At 51.1% G+C, this 19,237-nt stretch overlaps 1 protein-coding gene and 1 long non-coding RNA gene across 2 annotated transcripts; one reads left to right on the top strand and one right to left on the bottom strand.

The window, feature by feature from the left end:
* Positions 1-1,881: 1,881 nt before the first annotated feature.
* DMRT2 (doublesex and mab-3 related transcription factor 2) lies at positions 1,882-8,726 on the bottom strand. The gene is made up of 4 exons (XM_046023232.1): positions 8,418-8,726; positions 7,079-7,650; positions 5,373-5,475; positions 1,882-3,237 (listed from the first exon to the last, which is right to left on the bottom strand). Exons 2-4 carry the CDS (start codon positions 7,601-7,603, stop codon positions 2,180-2,182), a joined length of 1,686 nt encoding a protein of 561 aa, XP_045879188.1. The 5' UTR covers positions 7,604-7,650; positions 8,418-8,726; the 3' UTR covers positions 1,882-2,179.
* Positions 8,727-11,169: 2,443 nt separating this feature from the next.
* LOC123953427 lies at positions 11,170-12,363 on the top strand. Its single transcript, XR_006820873.1, has 3 exons — positions 11,170-11,290; positions 11,796-12,027; positions 12,300-12,363. It is a non-coding gene; the product is annotated as an uncharacterized LOC123953427 (long non-coding RNA).
* The last annotated feature ends 6,874 nt before the right edge of the window (positions 12,364-19,237 follow it).

Here is a 19,237-nt window from a genome sequence, read left to right as displayed (position 1 = left end):
AAAAAAAATTGACAAATGCTAGTGTTCAAATTATTAAAATAGAGTAAAAAAAGAGAGGAAATCCATGTTTGGATTTAGAAGGTCTTCTCCTTGGGATTTATTTTTCCCCGTTGGGACTTTTTTTTCCTGTGAGTTTATTCTGATGTGTTTTCCCCATTACCTCAGCAGTAGTTAGGTTGAATGTTAAGTTTACACTTCACACCGGACACAAAAAACAAATTCCTGAGAGGAAGACAAAAATCAACTATACCGGGCGCCTGGGTGGCTCAGTGGATTAAGCCTCTGCCTTCGGCTCGGGTCATGATCTCAGGGTCCTGGGATCGAGCCCCGCATCGGGCTCTCTGCTCCGCAGGGAGCCTGCTTCCTCCTCTCTCTCTGCCTGCCTCTCTACCTACTTGTGATCTCTCTCTCTGTCAAATAAATAAATAAAATCTTTAAAAAAAAAAAAATCAACTATACCGATAAAACAAAGATGACTGCAGGAGCGGGAGGGGTGGCTGAAGTCAGATTCTGTCCCAGACACCAGCATTCGTGACTGGAAAACATATTTCCACTTAATGATGATAATCTCCGTCATTGTGAGCTCTGTCCTCTTTCATTTTCTTTCCCTCTGGCAAACTGCCATTTGCTCTGGCTTTTGCAATAGCAAGAATAAGTACATTTGACTCAATCAAACCAAATATTATTTTACAAGAACAAACTGGAAATCAATCTAAGGCTTGGCTTGTTGTTTTTGAAATCGATTCTAATTTTAAGCAAGAATTCAGAGAACCCCTGGAGGTTTACATGAGCTCATCAGTAGCAAAATCATTTTTAAGTAATTTTAAACATTTTCCAGAGCAAGAAAGAAACTCTTTAAATTGCCAAACCTCTTGGCACGTTCCACATGCCCAACGAGTGTTCTCGCTCCCCAAGTGACAGGAGAACTGGAAATCACAGCTCACTCCGTTGCAAAACCAACCGTGGGTTGTCTGGCTCTGGATTTTGGGGGGTGAAATGACTGTGGCATCCTAAAACTTCATTTGGGATCTGCAGATGAGGTCTTCAGAGATAAGTTTAATACTCTCATAAATGACTTACTCTCATTTTATCAATCATAGAGAACAATAGTTATTAACATTTTATTGAGCAAAACTGGAAGGTAGTAATAAACTCAAACGTGGAGGGGTGGGGTTAAGACTCAAGAAGTCACCCTCATGCTGTGAAGACTGTCTGCCGGCCTCGGCCACTGTCAGCTGAAGGGATCTGAACGTGACTTTGTTTAAAGCTACACCGAAAGCCTTTGGCACTGGTGACAAGTGGGAGCATCAAGCTGGACACGGAAGAGTCGTGACCGTGACCGTGTCCCCCTCTCGGTGCCTGCTGTCTCCGGTCCTCAGGAAACAGTGCAGTAACAGAGCTGAGAGGGGTTCAACCATACGGTCTGATGACAAGTGAATCTGCTCTGGAGCGCTAGCCACCGAGATGCATAGAAAGTTCAATGTGGGAAGGAAGCTTGAGGCTCCAGATACACACCCGTCAGGAAAGGAAACTAGGATGCCAAGAGCTAAAGGACATCCATCCCGAGAACTCAGATCACCATATGAACAACATCTTAAACTTGATCTTCCTGCAAGTTAATTCCACTTTGTCCAGCCACGCAAAATTATGATTCTAGAAACAGGCAAAGCTGTTCTATGCGCTCCTTAAAGCTATTTTTTGCCTCAGTTTTGAGTAGCTCTATTTACACAGCCTCTAAAATGCAAAACTAAGGCACTATAAGCTATCTCCTGTGGCCCCCAGGGACCACTGGGAGCATTTGAAACTACGCAGAATCACAGAAAAACAAGGAACATGTTTCATGGACACTAGTTTTTCCTGTAGACAGAGACGACCAGGTACTTCTGCAAATAGTGGGTCTTTGAGAAGACAGTGTCAACTTTATTGCTTTTTGAAATGCGGTGTAAAGCACGGAACTTTACAGTTTGCACGTAAGCAATCTCCATCTTTAGGTTTAAATATATTTATGGGAGAAAAAGTACATGCATATGAATAGGTACCATTTTTTAAATCATCACCATTTACATTAGAAATTTCCTTAGACAAACATCTTAGCTTTTTTTGTTTAAAAAAAAAAATTAGCAACTGCTAAGAACCCTCTGAGATGGCAGAAAATCCAGCTTTCCCTGTAAGCAGCCTTTCACTGAGAGACGTGAGTGATGGCAGATGAAGGCCTCTTAAGAATAGACTCAACAGAAAATGACAGCGGCTCATTCACAGACAGTTTTGTTCCGACTTGTTTGGCTACGAAAAGGTCTTTGGCGTATCTGTCTATTGTAAATGTGTACTTCTGGTTCTCCTTGACTAGACACTCCCTGTGCTTCTTAGGGACCTCTTCAAAGGCCTCCTTGACAAATGGTGTTTGCAACTCAGGACCTGATTTGTCATTAAGAGTTTGCTGGAATAATGAGTGGAATGGATTATGTTTAAGTGGCAGCGGGTGCCTGGCGCTTTCTTTGCTGATCTTGGTTAAGACGTCCCCTTGAGCTGCCAGGGAGTCCGTGTCAACAATGGGAGAGAAATTCCGTCTGGGTGGGGAGAATGCAGACCTCTCAGGGATGGCCTGGTGACCCTGAAGGTCACTTCTTGAGGTCTGGACCTCCGCAGGGTGAGGCAGCAGCAGCGAGCCTTCTAGCTTGGGGGGCGTCAAGTCGTGTTCTGCCACAAGTCCGTCCTGAACCCGCACTCCCTTCAAGTCCCAGCCGGTGCCGGGCTTCAGGGCTTGAACCGAGGTGGTGGTGTTTAGCAGGCATTGCTGATAGAGAAGAGTGTCGCTGATGGGGCCACACTTGGGCCAAACTAAAAATCTCGAGGACAAGGGATACTGCCTGTAAGTCGCGGCCACACTGACGTTGGAAGAGATGAGTTCCATATTCCCAGACCCTGAATACTGCATGGTGAGATCAAGGCAGGTGGGCAGGAAATTGCAGAAGTCTTTGTTCGCCGGCTCCACTGGGGTGGGGCTGTAGGCGCTTTGGTAGGAGCTGTACTCCGGTCCGTGCCCCAGGCGGCTGGGCAGGAACAAGGCAGTAGCTTGGGACGCTTCCAGCATCTCCCTCTCTTTATATTCTCTCTCCAGCATAATGTTCTCCAACTCTTTATCGGCAAAGGCCCGCCTTTTCCGCATCCGGTCACTAACCGGGGGAGGTAGGGGTAAGCCCCCTCCCACATAAGTCTCGGCTGGAATGGGGCGGTAGCCTAAAATGAGTAAGCATTGCACAGGGAAAGAGATTAACGTCTAGGGAAGACAACTCTGGGAGCTGAGAAGGCAACAGAAACACCGCAAGTCGGCAGAACCCGACAAATTTACAGTTCCAAAACACTCGTCTTTTACACAGAAAGCAAAAAATGTAGGCTCAGTTTAAAATAGGTCTCTCCGGGGAGCAGGGGAGCGATCCTGTAACTTTGTTATTGTTCTGTCATTACGGGTGTGTTTGTTTACCTGTCCAGGCACACTTCACTGGCTGAAACTGTCATGCACTTCCCAGACTCCTACATATTGAGAGACAAGTCTGCCCATCATCTTGCTCAGTGAATGCTTTCTTACTACCCATGTCATCTTTCTCCATGGTAAAAAATAAAAAAAGAAAAAGAAAAAAAAAAAGATCTCTATTCCTAAAGCTGATGGCAGGGCTATTTTCTAAAGATGGTTCATTACATACACATGGTTACAGGTGTAGAATAGTCCAAGGAGAGCTAGGGAAAAAGAGAAAGTTACAGATTAGTGGGAGAAAAAGAGAAGGGACTTAAGGAAACAGAGAAACACAGAAAATTAAAAAGAGCTGTTAACTGTTCAGACTCTGCAGTGATTTAAGCAGGCCCCTCCCAGAGGCTGGAGGTAGAAACAAGCAAACAAAAATAAAGGCAGAGAGGAGAGCTGCAGCTACATTGAAAATTACTGAACTAAAACATTCTTCCCAAGTTCTGATCACGCTGGCCAGACCCCAGAATGACTGAACAAGTGATCATTAGAATAAAAAGTCGGTGCACATTTTATGAATAAGGACAAAGTATTAAAAACAACAAAACAACAATGAAGATTAACATAACATAAGTAGAATTCCTGGCAGCATAAAATACTTTGAGTATTTCACTAACCCCCAGGACTGGCTGCTCTCAGATTTGTTTGAAGGCTCCATTGTGATGTCTGTGTTTACACAGTGACAAACCCATTGTCTTCATTTGCAAATAAAATACAATTTGAATATTAATGTTTCCATCTCTATGGTAGGTTTTGCCAGGAAGTTATTTACTTGAATTTACTATTCCATTTAGCCCTCCCACTCCTTGAGCTGCTTTGGCACCATTTCAAGTTTCCCTGTGGTCCCTATGGCTATAAATCTGTTTACCCAGTTTGCAACCAAATTCATTTTTAATGCATGAAAAACCATCCTAAGGTCAGAAGTATATAGTACAGAGTAAGACACAAACAACTTTAAAACCTGCATAGAACCAACTCCGTTCAGAAGCCACGTAAGAAAAAAAAAAAAAGAATTCAAATATCTACTTTTAAAAAAAAAGCCTGCTTTTCAACACAAATCTTATGAAGAGACAGTGATTAGAACAAATATAAACTTTCCTTTATTTAAATGGTGAAAGGTAGTCAATATATTATCAGATCAATCAATAAATTCTATTCCCAGAGTGGCTTTTAAAAATCAGCAATAATCTAAGAAGAATTAATGTATCCTCAAGCTTTAGACATGGTAGAGAGAAAGAATTCACGCTGTTCAAATTCAACTACAATCTCCACTTTCCTCGTTTGATTCAAAACCTCTTCCCAATTCGACAAACTTGACTGTCAGAAATGGCCAACTGAGGTGCACAATAACCACAATTACGTAGCTTCTCCGGGAGGAATACAGTCCGATGAAAAACAGTGGTGGTTAGAGGGTGGGTCAGCCTGACTAGAGGTCTTTATCCTCGTGGCTAGCTGCTGACCTCCTCACTCGACTGACTCTAGCTCCAACGACAACCAAAGAAATGTTTTAAATTGATTTCCTTCCTCACCCCATTATCAGGGGACAGTGGATCTTTGCACGCCCCTCATGCTAGGGCAAATTTCGGACACACTCCATGTTCACCCCTTAACTACTAAGCAAACAACAACTACTAAGCAGACAGCAGAATTATCGGTGAAGAAAACCTCAGGAGGGATGTGAGATCCATTTTCCCACATCCTGATTTCCTCCCCAGAGCAAAACTTCCTAATAAAAAGCACCCTCCCCTCAGACGGCTCCTTCACAGGTTAATAAAAATGCCAAATGTGTGAATAATGGGAATCCCTCAGAACTTGGTTTAAAAGGCTGAAGAATAATTCTGCATTGCTTTACCTTCTAAAATGCTTTTGGCCAGCAAACTGGGCGCCCTGACTTGCCTCTGATACACGGCTTTGCGCTCGAAATTATTCTGCTTCCCGGAAAGCCCCTTCTTGTCCTGTAAACACAAGAAACATAATCAACAATGGCCTAAAAGAAATTGTGGGACGGGAGGGACTAGGAAGTGGCATCAGCAACCCTCCCCGGCTAAATGTATTTACTTCCCCAACCCATGTCAAAAATGACTCTCAACTAATTTACACCAGCACCCCTTAATTCCGGACGACGAGCTGGAAGCTCTGTCTGAGGCCACCAACCTCAACTGCTGGGGAGTGGGGCAGATTTTCCCTGGGTCCACTTTGGCTAGAGTCACCCCAGATTCACCCCACAGCCAGAAGTTAGGGGACATCCCACAGGAAAGCAAAACCCACAGTGGAGACAGGAGCCAGACCCTGAAGGAGAGCTGTGGGGTACAGCTGTGTCCCAGGAACCCAGAGGTAGGGTCAAAGGTGCCCATGGCCTGCCACTGAGTAGTGAGGCAGAGCTGGTTCCTCCTCGCAGTAGGGCAGGTGCCATGCGGAGCAGGGGGCTGAAGGACAGGTATGAGGGTACCGGTCTCGAAAACCCGAGCCTGGCTAAAAACACTGGAAGACTGGGACACAGGAAGGCAAACAAAACCCTCAGAGACCTCCTGGCATGGGGGAACAAGGAGAAACACGACTTCGCTCCCTCCCTCACCGCCTGGTCTGTGGTATTCTGGGCCCTTGTACCCCCGCGTTCAGACCAGCAGGCCAGGGGGACCCGCGAGGAATCCAGGAGACCGCGGTGAAACGCGGCGCAGGTGGGGACAGGCCCAGCCCAGGGCCAAGGCCACCTGGGGAATCCAGCGCACACTCCGGGGGGGCCTTGGGAACCTTTCCAGTAGGGTCACTGTCCTCTGTGTGTATGGTGATCCATTCCCCAGTCCCTTCTCGCCAAAAAGTAAACGCAAAAATCTGGGAGAGGGGACCCCGCGCAGCCTCCCTAACTCTGAGCTCTCCGTGCGCAGGAACACAAGGAAACGAGAAACCCCGAAGTTCAAGAAGAGCCTCCCGCTTAAAGAAAACCCTGGCAAGGTGCGAGGCAGCAGAGATCTTTCCACTGGCTCCTAGGTCAGAAGCTCCCGGCTTCGTGACCTTACGCTGCGGGCACCTAATTCCCCTGGCCAGTGTGGTCTCATCCGTACAAGGGGCAGCACGTGTGCCTCTCTTAAATGGCCCGTGACAGCGGCAGCGCTGAGCGCACAACCCGGGCGCGGTTCTCTTCCCGAGACCAGCACTAAAACACGGGGACAGACGGCAGACCCGGGGCACTGCGGCAACCACCGTCCTCCTCCCCCCAGCACCACCAAAACAAGCCTTAACATTTAAAAGATTAAAAAAAAAAAAAAAAAAGACTTTCCCACAAAGTTCCGAACCACTTTCAAGGTCTCTCCACCTGCTTTTAATACAAAACTTCTCCCGGCACGTCCCCCCAGCGATGCCCGCGGCCGCCTCTCCACCCCGCCCGCCTCCGCGGGCCACGGGGAGCAGAGAAGCGTCCTCCCCGGCCTTCCCGGGAAGCGCCAGGCGCCGCGGCCCCGGGGACGGGGACGGGGAGCGGCCGCGTCCCTCCCCGCGCCCGACCCCCACGGCGGCCCGGCTCCCCCGCGAGGCGCGACCCGGGGCCCGGCGGGTACGCACCTCAGTGGCCTGCTGCCTCCGGAGCGCCACCTGGGCGGCCATGACGCGCTGGCGCTCCACCACCAGCAGGCAGTTGGCGCACTGGCAGTCGCGCCAGCGGCAGAAGCGCTTGTGGCCCTTGAGGCAGGACACCACGCCGTGGTTGCGGCAGCGCGCGCACTTGGGCGTGCGGCTGAGCTTGCGCGGCTCCGCGCCGCCGCCCGCGTTCGCGCCGCGCTCCGGGGGCCGGGCCGGCGCGGGCGAGGCCTGCGGCGCGGGGCTTGGCCCCGGCGGTGCTCCCCGCGGCTGCTCCGGCCCGCCCGGCCCCCCCGGGGACGCGCCCGCGTCCAGGCCGTCGCCCTCGTCCTCCGCGTCGTCGTCGTCGTCCTCGTCCTCGTCGTCCTCGCCGTCCCCGTCGGCCGACGGCGGGCTGGGCCCGGGCGGCGTGGGCGGCGGCGGCCCGCGGCCGTCCTCCTCCAGCTCCAGGCTCTCCACGTCGATCTCCCAGTCTCCGGCCGCCGGGCCCGCCGCGGGCCGGTCGGCCATGGCGCCCTGCGCTCGGCCCCGGCCTACGCTCAGTCTCCTCCTGCGCTCTGCGGAGACACGGAAAGACCCCAAGAGGCACCGACCGCCATCAGGCACGGACCCTCGGCCTCGGGCCCCACGCTCCTGGTCCGCCAACCTTGGCCCCTTGAAGACCCCTGTTCTCTACACGTCCCTCACTTCCACACCACAGCGCCTTTCTTGTATCTTTAAGGCCCTAGAAATCCCCAAACCAACAAGGTTTTTATCTACTGATTCTAAGTGCTCTATGAGCACCTGACCTTTAACCACAGGCCTCTCTGGCTTTACACCCCATCTTGGGACAAGTCCCTAGGAAACGCGTTGATCACACGCACAAAAGTATTGTGTCCAACTAGGCCGGCCTAGTCCACTTGTCAGGCTTCCCCACGTCCAACTAGTATGGCCATGATGAACAGGACCACGTCCATGGGAGAGTCCTTTTCCTCTAGATCACAGGGGCCCTTCGGACGCAGCGAAGTACCATCCTACACTTCTCAAATGCCTCTCAAAGACAGGGACCCCATTTGGAGCTTGGAAAGGTCCTTTCATGTCTCCCACCCCCCAGCAAATAATCAACTCAAAGCCAAAATTGTTCTTCTGTCAGATCCCCATAAGGACACGGGCATGGAGCTGCCCTTCCAGTACCAATAAGGGTTGAGCCGCGCAGGGCTGAGCTGCAAGGTCTCCATATCGACATCAGGCGCGGTTTGCACGTACTGGCAAGACATGCACGTAAAGTAGAAAAGAAAAGGTGATTTTGCCCTCCCTGACACCCCAGCAACATCACAGCACTCACCAAGACTCTGAGGCCCGGGCCAGCAGCCGAGGCAAAAGTTATCCAGCCTTGGGACCTGGCTCTTGGGCTGCTGGCTGTGCTTGCAAACAGAAATCGGGGTCGCCACACCCTGCCACGAAATCGGGGTCTGACAGCTGGAGGTCTGGAGCCCAGTGGATGGGGAGCGGGGGAGAAGATGAATCAAGTCCTCCGCAGCCTCGCTCTGCACATCCCGGACTCTGCAAAGTTCTAACAGGTCCTTGGCACCCCCGAGCGCTTCACCTCGCTAAAGCTGCTTTCGGCTTCCTCTGACCCAGTCTGGGCGGGAAGGCTGGGCCGCCCTCGCCTGGCTCAGATCTCAGGCTCTAGGGGCGGGCGGGCGCACGCAGCTGCGCGCGGCGCAGCGCCCCTTGCTGCAATACTCAGCTTCTGCTCCCCTTCCTAGTATTATCCGCTCCGGGACCCGAGCTCCGCGCCCTCTAATTGGACAGTTGTCAGGCGGTGTGCACGCTGATTGGCCGAGGCGCGCCGGCCTGGCGCTCTCCGCCTCCTCGCGGCCGCGGCGCCCCTCCCATTCGCGCTCGTCTCGAAAATGCTCCCGTGCGGCGTTCGGTGCAGCCGGGTCGTTAGTCCCAACGTTAAATCCGCAGTTATGACGGCGTCTGCTGGGGTGAAGTCGCCATTTATCCCGCGGACTATAGGAAACAAGCAGAAATACACTCTTACGGATCCCATTGTTCACAGAGAAGGCAACAGTCGAGCCAGCGGTCAGAAAGGCTGGTGTTGATCTGCACGTTATCGGCATCGCCAGTATCTCCGCGCCTCGGCAATTAACCCAAAGTTGGGCGCGGAAGTGAGGCCTCTCTAACCCGGTGCACAGCGGCATCCTACTTTCTCCTGCAATACTAAACCACGATACCTTGCACCCCCCCCCCCCAGCGCCAGGTTGGCGGACAAATGATCTGTAGATATTTCTGTGGCTAGCGCCGTTCATCCTTGAAGTGCAAAGTAGTTCCTCATTAACTTCCACCAAACCCGTGGGGGAGATAGGTGGCCAAGTCACCCACGTCACTTACATTTTTCTCCGCCGTCAATTACTGTTACAGTTGATGGCGGGGGGGGGGGGGGGACGGAAACACATGCCATTAAGTGCAATATACCCACTCCAAGCATGTTTTTAAACGAAGTTGTTTTTTAAAAGGATGACTTTTTAGTGTGCATGGGTGCACTTATAAGGAAAAAAAAGACTTTCTACCGTCTGCCTCAAAAATCCCTTACGCAAATGAATAACAGTTAAATTTCCAACATGTTCGAAGAATTAGTCCCCTATTTCAACGTTACATTTTATTTCTTGAAATGAATTTAAATGCCTTTAGACCCACTTCTAGGAACACCTTTAAATAATCAATGCCTCTCAGGATCGGTTTAGGAGAGACTGGGAAAGTGCCACTGCACTGGGCACATAGTAGGCCTGCGGTAAGTATGTGTTAAAGGAAGGAAATTGCTGAACTGATTCTAGCGTCTCTCTTCTCAGAGCCCGTGGAAAGAAGTTAACCAAGTTCTGAGCGGTGGAAAGGAGGCAGTTGATTACTGTCAAGTAACGCGATCGCCGGCGGGACGCGCAGGTACTCTCAAGCCTTTGGCGGAGTTGTAGAGTTCTTTCCTGGTAACCAGACACTGGGATTTCCCTTTGTGCGGGTGCTTCTCCCCGAAGCCTCTCGCGATGTCCAGGGAAGGAACCAGAGAATCCGTTCTGATTATTGCAGTGCGCTGCTCAGTTGCTCTGGGGCGTCTCAGAAGGTAAATTAGGAGCTGTGCACGCTCAGACACGGAACAAAGCGTCACGCAGAACGCTCGTGCCTCTCGCTTGGCCCCACTAATAATAACACCAATGAGTTTTATTACCTTTTTCATAGCTTCTTATATTCGTCTAAGTGCATTTGTTCACCTACGTTAGATCGTTTGAATTCTTGACCACAACAGAAATGTGTTATTTTCCCCCATTTTTTTTCCAGGGACGACTCTGAGGTTCAAAGAGGAGCCCAGTGGTCTCCGGGAGAGCAGTGGACTGGTCGGCCTCTTCTCTGAAGTCTCAGAATCTTCGCGGAGCCCTTCGCCACCCAACCACAAAGACTCACAATGGGTCCGCGTTTTTGGTTTTTTTGTTTGTTTGTTTGTTTTATTCCCCCCTCCCCGTCTGACTTTTGTACCTGGCATTAGGAGCAGCCCTGCTATAACAGGACACAGCACGTTTTTATCAACTATTCTGCGACTATTCCTGCTAGACACATTTCTGCTTTTGCAAACACGCATTTCAGTGCTTCTCCCCGGTGATGTGAAAGTGAAGGACAAACCTCCGCCGGAGCCGGCCGCGTGGGCGCGCAGTTGGCTCCCTGGGCTTTTATTTCATTTATTGCTTTTAGGGGGGTAGTGTATGAGATCATTAGCCCTTCACTAGTTCTTTTAAATATTAAGAAACAAAATCAAGAAAGTCGGTTTGCTAATGTGGGGTAATAGATCAAGGGGAAGAGGGACTGGGAAGGAACGGGAGGGCAAAGGGGCACTGAATGGCAATTTCCTAAACAGAAAATAAACCAGACAGACAGCCCTTGAACTAGTTGGGAGTTGTAAAAGCTGCCACATAAGGAGGAAACAAGAGGGATTTGTGTACAGTAAACCATGCGGGCGAACCTAGGACTGGAGCTGGGGACTGGGGGGGGGGGGGGGGTAGGAGGTAGTAGGGCCCAAGGACAGTGGCACTGGCTCCCGCGACTCGGAGCAAACCGAGAGAGCAAGGTTCTGAGAACGTGAGTCAGCAGGACCCGCCTCATCAGCCGGAGGTGGGGAAGGCGGCTCTCCCGCGCTTGCGGAAGGGACCAGCCTGCAGGTTTCAGGTGGGTGGGCCCAGGGCCCTTATCTTCTCAGCATTCCCCCACCCCTAGCAGAAACCTACAAGACAGCCTCCAAACCTCCACACCTCCCTGCCCAATTCCGTGAGTCCCGCTCCGTCCCACCCCCACCGGTCCTACCACCTTCCCTGCACCCCAGCCGCCACGGGGAGGCCCGCAGCTGCAATCGCGATCCAGTTAAATTACACACTATTCCCTGGCCCCGAATGCCTCCCCCCCTTGGGTATCCCAATTCCAACAACCGCTTAGAAGTGAGGTATGTGGGAAGCGAGTGGGGAAAGGGATGTTTTTATCTTGGGATGAGCTTCGGGAAGTCTGAGGGACTCCGATATTAGACAAGAAATTGTCTCCATTTTTCTGGGAAAATGAAAAGAGAATCTACGGTTGCACTAAGTGGCTAGTAAATAAACCCTGCGGAAGCAGCAGGAGCAGAGAGACGGCTCGGTCCACTGACCACGTGATCTTGGTCAATTCTATCTCTGCGCCTCAGTTGCCTCATCTGCGAGATGGGAAGAGAGCCTTTCCTAGGCAGTCTTCACCTAGCGAGAACAGCTCAACGAATGTTCCTTGGTTGGTTCTGGGCCCGGCCGCGAAAGGGCTCGGATGCTCGACGGAAAGGCGAGGGGCCAGGGAATCCAGCTCCTTTCTCCGGGTTCCTCTTTAAAAAGGAGTCACGCCAGGAGTCGAGGACCTGTTAGGTGAGGAAACAAGTCCCTTGCCAGGTAAACCACCAAATTACCAAGTGCAAGTCCGAGTCCCTCTTTTAAATGACAAAGCAGCGGGGCCGCCGGTGACTCGCGGGTCTGGGTTGGTGGGCGAGGCCCGCAGAATGTCCTTCTCTCTTAACTGCTCAGCTCCTCTCTCTGCTTCCTTCTCCCTTGCCTCCCAAATCTCTCTGCTCAGCTCCTCTCTCTGCTTCCTTCTCCCTTGCCTCCCAAATCTCTCTCACCCTAACCGCAGCAACCACCCCCCCCCCCCCCGGTTCCCCGCACAGCTCGGACCTACCCGGTGCGAAGACCCCCTGCCGCAAGTCCAGCAACAGAACTTTAACAAGAAAGCGGAAGGGAGGAAGGGTCATTTTCTTCTTTTTCCCCTTCAAATCCCGCTCCAAAAAGAAGAAAAAGAGGGAAGCGTGTTTCGGATCAGCTCCGGCTCACGCGTGCATCCCCTGTGGCGCCCCCACCGCTGCCCGCCCCCGCGCCCCGCCCGCCGCGCGCAGTGCCTCGGGCCCGCGTGGCCACGCCGGCTTGGGTGCGACTGGAGGGCGCTTGGCTTCCCCTGCCGGGCTGGCCGCCTCTCGCCGGGTTCCTAGAGCCCTCGGCCGCCGGAGCGTAGTGGGCCGTGGGCCGGTTTCTGGGCGGTGGCTGGGCGCGGGCGATCCGGCTGGGAGGCCGAGCGCCGAGGTTTCGGAGCCGGCAGACGGGGCTTCAAACGCGGGCTCTGCAGCTCCTCGGCTGGGCGGTAGCGAAGAACATCCTTCAGCTCCCTCTGCGCCTCCCTCTCCCCAACTGCGAAGCGGGGTTAACCTTAAAGGACAGGACACTGTAGATCCCCTGGCTCGGCGACCCGGCCTTACTGACCCCGGAGTACCTGGAAGTTGTTACTTGTATCAGTTTATGGTTGTCATTTTAACGCCTCGAACCAGCCTGCAGAAAGCGCGAGGCCAGGGGAGATTCCAAGCCCGATCTCCTCAGCGCCCCGCCCTGCCCCACTTTCCTGCTTCCCAGGCCTGGAGACCAAGCTGGACCCGGGAGGACCCCTGCCCTGCATCGCCAGCCTCAGACGCAGCCAGCTAGATCAGCCTGCGGCGAGCGCCTGGGCTGGTAAAAAACGCTTGAAACTTCTGCGTCTCGCAGAAGTGATTGCTGTGGCCGGTTATGGCTCTGGTTTCTCTGGAGATGAACTCGAATCCACCTCCTCTCGCGGGAAGCTACTTTTAACATTGTATCCTCTCACAACTTTGACCCGCTGCGTACGCGGCGAAATAAATAATCCCAGATGGGATTGCAGAGATATGATTTCCCAATTTGCTTTGCGTAATCAAATATACGACCTGTCACAAGCAAGGGGGCGGGCGGGGGGACAGCCTTCGGGAGATAACTGTTCTCCCTTTCCTTGCTCCGCGTGTCCAAAAAAAAAAGCTGAACAAAAGGACAGTGCGATCTGGGTTCTCTTTGCTCCTCCGCATGTAGCAGGGTTTATTTTTTTTTTTAAGATTTTATTTATTTATTTGACAGAGAGAGGGAGATCACAAGCAGGCAGAGAGGCAGGCAGAGAAAGAGGAGGAAGCAGGCTCCCCGCCGAGCGGAGAGCATGATGCCGGGCTCGACCCCAGGACCCTGAGATCATGACCCCAGCCGAAGGCAGAGGCTTTAACCCACTGAGCCATCCAGGCGCCCCATGAAGCAGGGTTTAAATCACAGGCATTTGAAACGGAGAGGGACATGACTAGTCCAGAGAGGAAAACTGAGGCTAAGAGAAGTGCATGGGATTTGCTAGGGAGGCACACAGTGGCTGCCCAGGACCCACGGGCCCACAGTAACTTCTCAGGCTCCACGGTGCCTCCATACAAATTAAAAAAAAAAAAAAAAGTGCCCTTTGCAGTGGGTGTGGCGTCTGATGCCCCAAACGTGAAGCAGTCGTGCCTCCCTTGCATATCTGAAGGATATCGCCCCCCACCCATCACCGTCCCTGCAGTATTTATCTTCCTTGCTGGGAACTGGGGCTCAGTTCACTGGAGGGTCCTGACGCAGCTAGAAGGTGAGGCAACCACAGAACTCCGTCCTCCTCAGTACTCATTCCAAATGGTGGTTAGGGGAGGCGGACTCCAGAATGGTGGCGGAGCCTGGGTTCTGCCCCAGGCTCTGCCATGCTATAGGGAAGGTCACCATGAGAGGAAGCTCGGCCTGTCTCCTGATCTGGAGCTCCCACTACCCCTAGGGGGCCTCATGACTAACTGAAACAGCACACCCTCAACCCTGAGAACTTATACCCGGACTCCCATCCCTTATTGGGGTTGAACATGGGGAGGGGGCAGACTTTATCCACGCTCAAATCACTCTCAATATTTTCCCTATCGTCCAACTACACCAAGGAGAGAGAAAGCAAGAGAGAGAGGAGGAAGCAAAAAGCAGGGAGGGGTCAGGCACTATGGTGAGACTTTAATTTCATCCATGTGTAGCAGGCATTGGGCAGTTTTTTTTACCTTGCTGGGCCTCAGATTCCTCGACTAAAAAGTGAAGGAGTAAGATTCAGTGGTTTCCAGATTCTCTCTCAAAACTTAAAGGCTCTAACAAACTGTCACTTCTGTTGATGGACTCGTGGTTCATGGTAATAAGATGAAGGGCATGAGGAAAGTCCACAGAGGACAAGAGGAAGAGGAGGAGGAAAAAAATTAGAAACAGACTTCACTGTTGGTTCTGACATCTTGGCGGTATTTCTGCTGCACCATACTTCTAAGAGTGATCCTGTCTAGTCAAAATGCAGGTCAAAAACGTGAAAGCGATGGGGGCACCTGGATGGCTCAGTGGGTTAAAGCCTTTGCCTTTGGCTCAGGTCATGATCCCAGGGTCCTGGGATTGAGCCCCACATTGGGTTCTCTGCTCAGCGGGGAGTCCGCTTCCCCCTCTCTCTGCCTGCCTCTCTGCCTACTTGTGATCTCTGTCAAATAAATAAATAAAATCTTTAAAAAATGTGAAAGCAAAACTAAAAAAAAACAAGAAAAAACGAAAAACAAACCAAAGCTGTCAACTAGTCAAAGAAGGGAACATGGAGTAGTTTCAAGAAAGAGTTAATTCCTAGAGCCCAGATCTGATGAGGATTCATTCCGGTGACAAAGAAGGTACTCACAATTCACAAAGGTTCCAAAGTAGGATTTTAAGCAAAAACTTACAGGCCATCTAAACAGGCCTTCCTAGCCCTGTTCTGTGTGATATGCTCACTCTCGGGTCTGAGTTTTAGCCCCAGGAAGTCTCTCTGAGAAGTGTCTCTCCTGGCAGGAGGGATCCTCCTAATTTCTACCAGAAACATCCTATGCTCAAGCTCTACCCCAGCCCGGCAGAAGACGGAGACAGAATGACCTGCACGGCTCAGATGCACTATGGTGTCTGCTCTGGGTTGGGGGTGGGGAGGGAGTGGAGAGGAAGAGAGAATCAAACTGCACTGGGCTCTGTCCTGCTTTCCTGTGGCTAGCCAGCGACTGTCCCTATTCTCCAGTGACTGAAGTGTGAGTGCCCAGCCTCGAAGCCAGTTGGTGAGAACACCGACACCTCTACAAAGTACTTGACTTGGCCTGAGATAGTTCTGGGATTTTCTTCTGTCTGTGAAATAAGTGGGGGGTGGGGGTTAGTAATGCTAAGGATTTTCCTGTTCTATCCTTGGTTTTGCCAACTAAAGTCACCCTTGACCTTGAGCCACTCTCCTCACCCTCCCTCCTTGAGGCTTCCATCTGTTAGTTTGCAAAATAAAAGACCTAAAGTTAAAACAAATCACCCCTAAAGCTATGTCCCACATATTTTTTTATACTTCTAGGTGGGGTGAGAAAATGGGAAAGGCCTGTGTGGGGGGAGGAAGGGGGGGCAGGGAGAGAAGAAAGCCCCGCCTGAGGGCGCACCCCTTATAACAAAGTGTTACATAAACTTTTAAGAGCCCCGAGGAAAGAAATACTCTCTTTGAAAACGCTGACCCCACAGAGCAGGCCAGTGTTTAAAGAAGGGAGATGAGCGGGAGGGAGATGAGTGGTTCGAAGGGGGCAAGAAAGGGGGAGATGTCACTGGCACCATACTGATTTAACGCGGCAGGAGCACAGGTGCATGACACTCCTGTCCCTTCCTGCCGGCCACCAGGCCCTGCTTGGCCCTCCACCCCTGCCCCACCGTTTGCAGAAAAATTTATTGGTGAGGTGAGGCCAGGCTAACAAAAGTGCATCCCTCGGCACTTCGGAATGCTTTGATCCTCTCCCAGTGTCTATGATCCCCAGGCGATTGCAGTGTCAAACGCCAGTGACCCCCAGGGCGGGGTTGCTGCCCTGAGACCCAGCTTGGGGAAACCAGTGGCAAGTTCGTCTTCCCTAAGGCAAGAGGCCGCGAGGGGGCGCTGTGGAGCGGGCACGTGGACCCGAGACCCGGCTAACCCGAAGGTCTGGGTCCAGGTCTCAGAACTGAGCAGCACCCACGCGTTCCATCCTCCCTCCCCCCCCATCCCACCCCCTGTGGTCCCTAGGACCACAGATCCCGGGGTCTGTGGTCCTAGGGACAGTGATCGGGTCATAAGTTTGGACGGTCACTGGCGGAGGAAAGGAAGACGGGGGAGGTCATTTGCTTCCCTGGGGGTTCTGATCCCCTCCTTCCAGCCTTCTAACGTCTACTGGGAAGAACGGATTCTCTGAAGGATTTTGCCAGAAGGAAAGGAGAAGAAGGAATCGCACTTACTGGGGGTCCAGGTCAGGTTCTGTACTGGGCAGACCGTTCTGACTCGGCATTACTCACTCGTCCACAGCTCCTCATTTTACACTTAACGGGAGCCAGTCCGGAAGGGCTGTCCTGTCCACAGTACAAGGTTAGGACAACAGAAGCCAGGTCTGAATTTGAAGCCCCCCATTTAGCACGCTCCCTACCAGGAGTTAGCCAGAGGGGCCCTAAAGAAAAGGGACCTAGATCTCAGGGGCTTCTGTCCGAAATCAGCTCCCCACGTGCACATGCGCCCAGGTTTTTCTTCCAGGAGAAGCCAACTTGATCTCCACAAACACGAATTTGGCAAGCTCTCTTCTCAGAAGTGCCCCTGCCCAAACGACGCCATGGTTCTCAGTCCTTCTCTCCTCCCATACTCCCCTGCCTCCACCTTGCAGATCTCTCCCTACAGACAGCCCCCTGGGGAACAAAGAGCATTGTCAGTGAGGAACAGATTTTCAGAATTTGGCTTTGTGGCCAGTGAGGAAGACTGAAGTTTGGTGGTAGGAAATGACCCAAGACACCCACATAATGCAAACGTGACAGGAAGCTGCATAACCAGCCTGGACTCCAAAAGCATAGAAGACCACAAGTCATTTCTGGAACCCCTGAGAAGTTTTAGACAAGTCGTTTAACCTGTCTAAGCCTCCATGGCTCGTTTGTAAATAGGCACAATAAATATTTTTCTTTGCCTACTATCAGTGGTTTCTTAAGTTCAAAAAAAAATGGAATTCTTTGAAAATCACAAAGCATTTTCAGCATTAATGAGGTTCCCCTTGTCTGATTTTGCTCACTTTCAAATCAGGAAGATCAAGCCCTGGGTAGCAAGTTAACAAGATCAAATCAGATGCTGTCTGTGACAGGCGGGAGAGGGAAGTGACAGGTGCTGTTTCATTCATGACTGTTGAAGCAATGCCCTTCTCTCCAATTAAGCTGCCATTACGTTCTTTCATCCACCAAACTTAAAAATCCAGTGCTTTACCTCTCTTGTGGCCAACAGGGAACCAAGCTATGGAATGTTTACATAGATTTCTTTATCCCTGTGGAATCACTGAGAAAGAACTATTCCTTCCATTTGAAAGGCAGGAGGGACGCAGAAAGGTAATAAACCTAAATAAACAGGTTGACTCAAACACTTTTCTTTCTCCTCCAAAGGAACGTGCTGCTGCGTGGGAAAGGACAGGTTCACCTTCCATTCTCTTATCTCTAAGCCTGGTTTCCAGCTGCAGCTAGACGCTGAGCTGTTTTCTTTCCCTTTCTCTTACTTACACTTGTAGTAATGAAAATTTTAAACAATATATAAAAGCAGGCCAAATAGTAAAATGTCCATTAGTATAATCCAATTGTATAATATCCATGCTATCCATATATCCATTTGGATATACAATATCTATCCATTAGCCAGATTTAGCAGGTGTCATGGGCCATTCTTTCTGCCCCTCCCTGCTCAGAGGATGCTTGAGAAAGTCGACTGCATTTTTGTCCATTAGAGCAGCAGCCCCATTGGCTGAATCGGTACACGAAGTGGATGGAATTTCTTGGGCCTCAGATTTGATATTTTCTAGAATTCACAATCTTGTGACAACTCATTCTAGCAAAATACTATCTGGGCACCGGGCTTGACGCCAGAGGACTGGGGACAGAGACACAAGTGGCAGAAGTGAACCATGCCGCTAGATTCGAGAGTCTAGAAATTGAATTCCATGCAGCCTGATTTTCTAACCAACTTGGAGGAGCCCTTCTCAAACACGCGGTCATTAATTACTCCCCCAGAGCTTTAGGGCTGTTACCCTGTAAGGGCCTGGGAGCAGTTACTTCCCAGAGAGCTTACCTCCCCCTTGGTTTTCGAACTGTGCACCTGCTGGGCTCCTCCCCACTCAGGGAATCTTACTCTGCCTACTAATGAAAACCCGTCCTGAGCCCAAAGGCTTCTTTGCCTGCCCTGCCTTTACATAAACAGACACCCTGCCAGGGAGGGTCTCAAAGAACAGGGGTTTGTTGTTTTTTTTTCTTCTCCACGGTGTTTTGCTTCCCACTTGCACCGTCCACGCAGACATCTGTCTGCTTAACTTCCATCTACTGAAGAGTTACAAAGTCAGTAGACCCCTGCTTATCTCTTCCAAAAGAACCGTATCTGGCCTCAGTCCACAGAACAACGTATGAAAGCACGTAATCAAGTTCCATCTCGGCACTCCGTGTAGTATTCCCAGATGCTCCACGTCATTTGGCAAATCTATAATGTAATAAACATTGATGGCTCCCTTACATGTGGTGTTAAGATTTGCTCAGCCAAATATTTCTTTTCTGCACTCTTTAAAAAATATGTCACTAGAGTTGTCATCCTGAAAGTTGTTTGTACTCTCGTGTCTTTATGTAAATGTCAACCAGATGCCGGGTTTCACTGTCATATTTTCCTTTTGCTTTTATTTGTCTCTGTGGATTACTGGTGTTTGAAACATCTTTTAAGTCTTCCTAACATGCCGGT

The sequence above is a fragment of the Meles meles genome, chromosome 11 (genome assembly GCF_922984935.1).
Source record: "Meles meles chromosome 11, mMelMel3.1 paternal haplotype, whole genome shotgun sequence".
NCBI lineage: Eukaryota > Metazoa > Chordata > Mammalia > Carnivora > Mustelidae > Meles > Meles meles.
The sequence above is the reverse complement of the archived record's forward strand: the minus strand, read 5'-3'. Positions and strand labels throughout refer to the sequence as shown.